The sequence below is a fragment of the Anser cygnoides genome, chromosome 3, assembly GCF_040182565.1.
Source record: "Anser cygnoides isolate HZ-2024a breed goose chromosome 3, Taihu_goose_T2T_genome, whole genome shotgun sequence".
Taxonomy (NCBI): Eukaryota; Metazoa; Chordata; class Aves; order Anseriformes; family Anatidae; genus Anser; species Anser cygnoides.
The window spans coordinates 6,022,027-6,032,058 of record NC_089875.1 but is presented as its reverse complement, the minus strand read 5'-3'; the positions used below and the strand labels follow the sequence as shown (position 1 = coordinate 6,032,058).

General features: G+C 39.6%; 1 protein-coding gene across 2 annotated transcripts in view; it reads left to right on the top strand.

Annotated features, from left to right (window-relative positions):
• Window positions 1-50: 50 nt before the first annotated feature.
• The window catches only part of PLCB1 (phospholipase C beta 1), a 432,352-nt gene continuing 422,370 nt past the window's right edge, over window positions 51-10,032 (top strand). The window contains exons 1-3 of one of the 2 annotated variants that reach the window (XM_048060933.2): window positions 51-338; window positions 1,105-1,228; window positions 1,806-1,959. In XM_048060933.2, coding sequence (XP_047916890.1) covers window positions 1,925-1,959 — 35 coding nt within the window. In that variant the 5' untranslated portion in view covers window positions 51-338; window positions 1,105-1,228; window positions 1,806-1,924. Of the gene's footprint in view, window positions 339-610; window positions 629-1,104; window positions 1,229-1,805; window positions 1,960-10,032 lie in introns of those variants that run through there. The other variant, XM_048060934.2, reaches the window with a different exon arrangement.

Below are 10,032 nucleotides of genomic sequence, written 5' to 3'. Positions count from 1 at the left end.
GCGCCAACGGCCGCGGCGGGGCGGGGCGGGGCGGGGCGGCGAGGGGCGGCCCCCGGCTGCCGGCCGTTGGCGGCCGCCTGAGGGGAGGTGGCGGCGGCAATGGCTGCCGCAGCGACCCCGGGATGGCGGCGTCGGGGTTTCACGGGGCTCGGCCGGCTTTTGGAGGCTTTCTCGTATCGGGGTGACCATCCCCGTCTTTGGAGTGCCAAGTGAAAGGGCGAGCTTGGCGTGCTGTTGGCCACCAGCGCTGTATCTTCAAGTCTAGTCATCCGACCCCACTACATTCTGTCAGGAAACCAGTCAGCCGACTCCAGCACATAGCCCCTAGCCCAACCCAGGTACTGGACTTCACGTTTCTTTGCTGGTTTCAGTCAGATTCCTCTCAGCACCATGCCTTTTAGGGTGCCCTGGTCTCTGAACGGCAGCCCTGCCCCTGAGCGTAGTGTCTGCACCCTCAGTTAATGGGGATTAGGACAGCCAACCTCCATAACCTGGTAAATCGACCTGAATAAAGCAGAGAAGACTGATGTAAAGGTCTGATCTGCTTTCCTGCCACATACAGGTTGTAGTCTTCAGCCAAGATTTCAGAAAATTCTGTGTGATGAATTCTTTAAAAGTTACTCCAAAGGTTAGTAAGCCCTGTTGTGAAAACATTTACACAGCTTTTTTTATTTTTTTCCCTGCTTGAGGAAATTTTAAGACTTAACCACCATTTTATCACACTACCAGTTTGTCTAACGAGGCTCTTTTACATTGCTCCAATTTTTTCTCCATAGGAATTTGGGTTTTGATCAAACCATTCCTTAAAGCCCGGCCTTTATTAGGCTTTTATAGGTCTGGCCTTTATTGACACTCAAGTGGACTCAGCATTAGCGTCTGGGGACAGAAGCAAAAGACAGCTCATAATCAGGAGGAATTTAGAAGCAGCTGAGGGCTTTCAAGGTTCCTCCAACACTGAGCGAGCAGGGAGACAGGCCTGCCCATAGCACTACTCACACTATGCAGAAATGAAACATCAATAGCAATTTTCCTCAGTTGCTACTGTACAAGGGTAGGTCACATCTCCCAATGATTCAGCGATGACTTATATTCTTTCTTCACTAGGTATTCAAAAACTACCTGCTGCTACCAAAGAAGATTTTTCATTGATAGCTTCCCAGCATTGAGAGCCCTGTCTTTGTGAGCTGTAAGCTTCCTGCTACCACAATTAATGCCAGCTGAGAATTAAGTAAGTAAGAGCCTCAGGGAACACATACCTTCTATCTTCCATGCAGTACACAGAGACTGAACTCAATATTATTTTTTTTTCTAATCCTTTAGCTATTTATGTGGTTTGTAAAAAACAAACAAAAAAAACCCCTCTAATTTATCAGTGCCCTTCCTTCTTGAGTGAATAGTTTTGATGTTGAATGTGATATTTTAGAAATATTTAGACCTAAGAGTATTTAGACATGAAATAATGTAGGAAAGAGAAAGAAATACAGCAGTAGAAATTATTTGAGAAGACATACTTAGCTGAAGTTCCCTTGTGATGAGATAGTACAGGAAGGACTTCTCCTTGCTGCTCAGTAAGAACTGGGGAAGCCTGAGGGAAATACACTGGTTTTCCTGTAGATTCTCTGAAGAAAATGAAAAAAGTGATCAGCCAAAACCAAAAGAAGTTTGAAAGGTGGTGGAGGAATTCACCTGCTGGAATCAAATTAGGTGATTTACATGACAAAGAGCTGATGTGTGAAAGTAAGGGTTAAGGAACATTTTATTGTGTGGTACAAGGTGCTGAATAATTTATATTTCTGTCCTCAAAGAGCATGTGAGGGAGAGAGGTGACAAAACAGATGTCCATGAAGTGGAGAAGGGGAAGCATGTAAAATGATGGCCCCAAATATATGAGGAGGTTCCTGTGAATCCAAAAGGACCAGGAAAGATGGACTTCAGAATGAAGAAAGAAAAAAACGTAGGGTACGTCTAAGGAACTCTTCTCTACCAGTTATTACAGAACAGGTTTGGAAGTAATTGCTAGCCACATTCAGCACCGAGGAGGTTTGCAGTTTAGGCAAGTCTGCTCAGGAACAAGGCAGAGTTGCTTTCATTTCTAAAACAGAACTGAGTGTTCCTAAAACAGGGTAGACATGTCACAGCACTGTTAATCCCTCTAAAGTAGGTCAAGCTTGCAAAGATGGAGCAGATACACCTCATTTGAACCTGATTAGGAGCATGAAATGGGAAACAGGTTAAAAAGGGAAAAAGGGAGATTGGGGGGGCTGAACAATTAGAAAAGAAGAACTGTTTGGACCAAACCATTTATTACTTTACTCATTACTTTAATCACTCTGTCCCTTACAAAACTTGTTCTCCTTTAGCTTCACTTTGCTTCTGTTAAACCTGTACATCTTTAGCTTTTACCCCCATTTGTGTGTTGCTCTGCTGGCTTTGCAACCATCTTAAGAGAAATATACTTTTCCAACTTCTGTTACAGAAAAGGTCTGGAAGTCAATATGTCAGTTTAGGTTTTGTCTGTTGTTGGAAGTGTATCCATTAACCACAGGTAAGTTTGGGATAGAATTTGGAAAAAAGGATTTATGAGTTCACTTCTTTAGCTCCTTGTTTTAATAGCACAAAGCTAAGATGAAATACTAAAAAAACTAAGGAGCTGAAGACAATGTCTTTCAGATGGAGAGGTCAGTTTCTTTGGACTCCAACTCAAAATCTGCTTTAGGGGTGGTTTAAGATTTTAGTGATTACACCTATCTGCTTCTTCTGCTACAAAGCTGGCAACAGAAGCCAGTTTTTCAACTTCCTGCATTCACAGCCAAGTATATTATTTTAAATCTTTAGTACACATTATCAGGGGAAGCTGCCAAATAAAGTTTCTTTCAGTAGCAGGAGGACATGGGGTTAAAAGTAGTTTAGAGGTGATGTGTCAGCATAGACCTCTTCAGGATATGGATTTATTTTGATTATAAAATGCAAAGTTGAACTACAATACGGGAAACAAATAAATAAATAAACAAACATGGTAGACCTGAATGAAAGGACAGATGGAAACAACATATCTTCCTTCTGTTCTCTGGTACTGCAGGTGCTCACATCACAAATATTTCTGTACTGGAATGTTTATTTACCTTCAAAACCAGTCCCTAATCTACCCAGATGACAACACCAAATACATTTTTTCCTAGACCTCCCTAACAGTAATTTCTGTGTTTCTCTAGAAGGTCACGAGAAAGATCGTCCTTTGTGCTCCACAAGTATTTTTCATATGTATACTTTTTATGTTCACTGAACTGCAATTTACACTTTTGCAATTCTGCGGCTTTCCGCTAGAAAAAAAAGGGAATTAAAAACTCATTGATCTTAGGTGTGTGATATAAAGGGTATATTTAGATGACATTTCCTTCTAAGTTTATTTCTATTAGGTTTATTTTCTACTTCATCGAAGGCTGTCCTATTATTAATTCAGGTGTGCTTTTTGTGGTAAAGAAAAGTATTCAGACTTGTTGGTGTTTTATTGAATGCCATGATAGATTTGTGACACTGCCTAGAGCAGAATAAATTATTGTAACACTCATTTTTCCCAATATATGCCCAATCTCAATATCCATGTATATTTTCCTGTTCTACACTGGATTTCCAGAACTACCTTTCTAGACTTTTAGAATTTATTTTTAAAATACTGTTTGTTAAACTATAAAATAGGAACTTCTTATCATACAGGCAACAGCAATTGATATTTCCAGTTTTAATGTGATCTTTCCCTGTGCCTAATGAAATAACGTTTGCAATATATTTTTCACTGTGAATCATAAATGAGTTTGCAACTTTCTTTTTAACTTAAGTCAAGTAATTAGTAGAGAATAAACTATGTTCAGAAATAAGTATTTTATACATGTTCTAACACAGATTTATTAACCTTAAAGCATATCTTTTTTATGGAGAATGCTTTAGTTTAAAATAGATGGATCAGTAAATACACCACAGCACTGCAATTAACTAATTCTTGGAAATGCACAGTAGCTTTGCTTTTGATATCTATCTAAAGTGAATCAAAACTTTTATACAAGAGTTTGACCAGGAATGTTCATATCTGTCCTTCATAAATCAGACTACAAAATTCCCTGGAATATTAAAGTAAACGTATGAAGAATTTTCTTGTTCATATGAGTCAAGTTTGACTGAACCTCATCTAATGAGTACCCACCAGAAGGTAAGTATATGATGACAACAGGAAGTCATATTTTGCACCTTCATACAGAAAGTTAGGGAGGATACTGTACCTATAATACTTAAAGTTTTTTTTTCCTAGTTAAATGTAGTTTCCAAGAACATCTCTGACTAACCTTGAGGTTTGCTGTCATACATAAATGTGAAGAACTATAGTTGTTCTTTCAAGCACTCTGATTCAAAGATACTCAGCATTGAAAAAAATCTGTTGTTAGCAAAATAACCCTGATAACTCTTTTGTTGTTTATGCTTCTTATACAGGTGAGTTAATGAGCATCACAACAGGTGCATTAGTGCGTGCTAACAGTTATGTCCCACCTTCCTGCATCAGTGCTCTTGATCTTGTAACATTAAAAAACAATATAAAAATATGCTTTTTCATACTGTGTGCATTTCCAACCGCAGAAGACACTTGGCTACTGAGGTGAAGATTTGTCAAAGGCTGAAACAACAAAGTTGTATACTCAGTATACTTCCCATGGTCAAAGGCATCCATCTTCAGGGAGCAGAGATGCCAGAGAAAACCTGGTTCAGGAAGCATATGATGCCTGTGTGCGAGCTAGAGAAACTGCTTGCTTGCTGGCTTTGAAAAGATGACTGTCGCAGGAGAACTGGGACAGAAAGAATGAGATTTGGAACCAGAAGTCCAGCCTGTTTCTGGTGAAACGTCTCTATTGGTATCTTCACATATCTACCAAGATACAAAATGGACAGGCAGGAAGTCATTTGCAAGCCTTATGTAATATCCAGTCCTGCAAAGAAGTGCATTCTGGGGGGATTGCTCTACCCACACAGCACTCCACCATGCAGGCATGCCTCCGCATCCTTATCTTTGCATAACTCAAGCTTAGACCTCCTACAAGATCATCTCCCACCTCTAGTGTGCATCTGTTCATTTTCTGCCTGTCAAACCTCTTCAGAATTTAAAAGTTGTAAGAGATAGGAGAACAAGCTTTCAAGTTTGAGTGCATCAGCTCAGGACAGATTTGATAAGAAATGGTTTTTTTTATTGCTTGACTTTTTTTTTTCTAAAATGGAATTCTTCTGGGTAAGGAGCTGTTTCTTGCAACATATTGTTCCTCAACAATAAAAAAAAATATCTAAGTTAGAAACACAATTCTCTTTTAGATCTGACACCTCTAAAGCCTGATATATGTGGCTGAGTGAGCTACATGAAAGGTATTATTAGGTTTTTATTAGATTATGATGCAAGCTCAACCTGGCTAGGCTTGTCAGACTGTAAATCTAGTGCAAACATCTGTGGCCAAATTTCATTTTCATTCATGGTGCTGTTTGACTGCAGACATTATTCCTCTCTGCTGTAATACTGGTTCCATTCCAACAACTGTTAGAATGGCAGACGTATATGTAGGGCAATGTTTATAACGTAAACAGTCATTGTTGTAAAATGATTCTGACTGTGCTCCTGAATTAAATCAGAAATAATGCTTGTAAAGGCGAAGGAGTTATTCTTCCTTACACAATACATGAAACCAAAATTCAGGCCTTTATCACAATAGAGGATAAGATTTGTTGGATATGGCATGGATATTTATTTATACATGGCTTTTTACCATCAGTGACTTCTTATTTCTGACATAGCCCATTTTCTGCTCCTTTCTGGCAGCTAGGTGTGGTGTTAAAAGAATGAATCAAACTGTTGAAGCCAGATAGACATGGAGAACTTCCATTTTCAACAGGGACTGCACAAAAATTGGGTTTCTGAAAGCTGCACTAGGTACTGAAAACACTTGAAATGCTTTTTCCATTCCAGAGAGTGACAGTCTCGCTAACAGTAGGCAGCTCTCTTTACAATATGTCACACTCACTTTAAACCTGCTCTGAATGCTGTGGGAGCAAAGCAGTGAAGCAGGCTGCCCAAAGGCACAACATAAACCCAGGTTAAACTCACAGATGTTCTGTAGCAGAGTATCTGTTGTGCACTATATAACAAAATCTGTTGCTTTTTTTTCTTAAAGTCCAATACCTCCAATATTTTCTGCCAAAAGAATAACAGCTCACCTGAGTAGACTGTGTGTTTGAGGAGTGAAAACTGGCATATCATAAGCTAAATTTTTGCTTGAAATCAGTTTTTGGATGAGTATTTAAAAGATACTGCAGCAAAGCCACAAATCCAGATGCCATTGCACATAGATCTCAAGCCAAGCTTCCAAATCTTCCAACCTGTGGGACTATCTTTATATAGAATTTATCTAAATTTAGTGCTGGAGATAAGTTACTTCTGATGAAGGCAGCAGGGTAAATGTGAAACAAGAAATATTTCCCAATGCATTGCTATATCTGCACTACCTTTTCAGAGCTGGTGGTCAGTCTTTCCCACAGTAAGAAAATACGTCTTCATCTAAATGCAGTGAAAAATATATTTCTGGCTCCCAGCTGAGCAGTTCTTAGGTATATTGGCTTGGTAAGTATGCCAATATCTTAGAGGCTCCTATGGAAATAGACTTCTCTAAACATTTTCGAATTTTGGTAAGTAACATTCATCTCTTCTTCAGTTTTACAAAACAGGTATGAAACCCTTATCCTGGCCCTCCTGTTTAACTGGTGATTGCGTACATCTCTAAGCATATTTCCCCATAACCCTCCCATTGACCTGTGCAATATGTAGATCAAGAGAAATGGATGAGTAATGCTATCAAATACACATACTCCAGTAACCCTTTAAAGAAGGTAAACGAATACAAAAGACAATGCAAGATGCTGGAAAAAAATAGGTATGCAGAGAAACTTACTGAAATGCAGCATGAAAGAAATGTAATTATGTAACTAGATTCTGCCATAGCTTTGCCTGTGTTATTCTCTTCATAATTCTACCACCTTCTTTCCAAGGGACAACTTAAAATAAGTTACTTGAAAGAAGAATCACATGGCAATATGATCTAAGTTTATCTCATCACTCATCTTGCATCTCTAGTGTCCAATAGACATTCCAGGCCATTTATCTTTCAGACAATGAACTCAAATTTTTCCTGGAATATTAGGAAAAAGATCAGACACTTTCAGTCATAGCTGTAAATTCATCCCAGTGATTTTAGAGAGGTAACTTGTAAGAAAATTGGACATGATCAAAGAAAGTTTCTCTGCATTTAAATGTAAAGCTGGCTGAGTTCAAAATTCTTGGTCGTGACCATGTCTTTCTCATAAATAAAAGCCAGATGAATGAAGAGCCTACCAATACAAGGTGATTTTATTACCACAGGCAGGATGGATCATCTCTGCAGTATTGCTGCAAAATAGAATGAGAAGACTACCCACATTTTATAGTAATTTATGTGGCCATAAAAATATTTCTCTACAGCACAAAGAAGTAGCACGTAGATCAATAGGCCTCTGCAAGGATGTATTTATGAATATGACTCTGCTGGTGGTGACTAAATGCTCCTACAGGTGCAGAAGAAAATGGGCCACCCAGATAACTGCTTCCAGCATAGTCCCCATCTGGCACAGAGCAGTCGCATAGCTCTCTGTGCAGCTGCTTCAATGTGACACTTGCCAGAGGCCCACATACTGCCACTGTTGAAAGGCTCTTTTAGTCAGTTTGTCATCTGGGGGTTGCAACTGCCTTTCAAGTAGTGGGACAGTCATCCTGGGCCTGCTGTAGTAGTCTCAATTCAGAAAAAAAGACTGTTAGACTTAGCAGGAGTTTTGCCTGAAGAGTTACAGTTGGATTAGGCTACAGATTGTTAGATTGGGAAGTCATATTGTTACTGGGACATGAAAGAACTCTATGTCAATGTAAATTGCCTGAGAGAAAGGCTATACTCAAGCTTCCAGGAGGCTGAAATTCTAGTCTTTTATTTGCCAAGGCCACAGAAATCTTCAAATACACCATCAGTGGCCAGTTATCTTCCCACAATTAAGTGCAACACCCAAAGTGTCTGTAAATATTTAAGCCTGTTGCAACTTTCAGACACGGGGTTTGATAGTGAAGCTGACCAACGTAAAGGACATTGACTTTTCTTTGGGGGCTTCCTGTACAGAGCATCTGTGAGATCCAGTCCTAGAATACAAGGGCGTCAAGCACACAATTTCGAGATATTTTGTTTTTGACGGAGAAAGGGAAAACTGTAGGGGGTGTACGCTTATCTGTAGCATGGGCTGATGACAGGGCTTATTTAAAACTTTTTTTCAGAGCTACCCCTTTGCCAAAGACTGCATTAGCAGATATCTACAAATAGCATGCTTTGTAAGGACTAAGAAAGTTGAAGTTGGTAAGTGCTCAGAGCCTTATTTGATAGCTTTTTCCCATTAATACTGTTCAGCTCCACAAGTAGACAACGTAAAAACAGACATAAGTGGATTACCAAAGGTAACAATCTAAAGGATGCTTTAAGGATCTAGGTATATAGTCTTAAATGGCTCATTCCAGAAAAGACCTGTACTGAAAGTTCACTGGTATTGCTGAAGTATTCCCAGCCAAGGCGCAGCTTTTTGTGTGGCAACAACTTTGTGAAAAGCATTCTGGTCAGTCAGCTTCTCCCATACGCTCGACTCTCCTGGATGCCTTTTCTCCTCGAGGGAAACATGAAACATTTAGTCCACTTACAAAGGTTTACATATCCCTGAACATCTTTTTTCCATCCATATCACTGATTAAGAAAGAAACAAATTATCTTGCTTTGCAGATGGCACAGTTCATTTTATCAAAGTTATTGAAGACTAATTTTCAGGGACCCAGACCTGACCTTATAATGAACTGCTGTTGGCATACACAAGCACAGAGAACTGAGGCAGTCTGCAAAGCAGCAGCTGCCAAAGCAAGTCCTCTTTGGTTTCAGACCCTCCTCTCTGGCAAGAGAACTGTAGATCCAAGTACTGCATTCTAGTCGTGTGACTCTCGGTCACTCCTGCAGAGCCTTGTCCCTGAAGCAAATATACCATTTGGCATGCTGGACCCTAATTATAGCTCATGTCGCAACTCTTTCCCAGTGGGAATGCAACTGTCCCACAGCTCAAAACAGTGAAAGGGTGGAATTCATATTTCTGTGCCTCACCCAGCAGAACAGCTTTTTGATCCAAGTGCTTCTGTAGCACAGATGATGGAAATTTTGTAAGCTGATGTTTTACATTTTTTTCTGTTATTTTCTGTGATTTTTTTCCATGTTGAAAGACTAGGTTGAAGTGGGAAAGCATAAGACAATGATGGCCTCCTAATACAGCTTCTTGGCTTGTATCTAAAACCCCACAGGCAGATGCTTTGCTGCTGTCTCAGTCAGAGATGTATTAATGTACGAAAATCACCAGAACTGTAAACCCGAGGGCAACTGAATCCAAAGGTACCTTGAAACCGCTGTGTTAAATGGTTGAGAAGACATTTATACCAAGTAACTCTGACAGAGCCTTGGCCATAATAATGAGAAAATTACCTTCTGATTTGACATCATAAAGAACTGTACTTTCGTTAAGCAGACAATATATCAATACACTACTTATTTTTGTTCTAAATCTGTACATGGGGAATATATCCTGCTAAAACACAGCTCCTGATAATACAGCAGTCATGTTCCTCCTTCCACACATCTTTGTGAAGAAAGTGATTTCCATGCTTCATTGAGGTAGAAGAAAAAATATTACAGTTTAGGAAAGAGTAAATGTTATTTTAAGTGACCAAATCCTCCAAGCAGTTTCTTAAATGCAACTATAAATTTCTGCTGCAAAAGGCAGGGAAGAAAAAAAAGCAAAGAGGACATGCAGGGAGTCAGCAAAGTCCCACCACACCCTGGGAAGGGAGTTCTGTTGTCATTTGTTAAAACAGAAGGCTGCCAATTGGAAGTGTTACAGACATTTTTA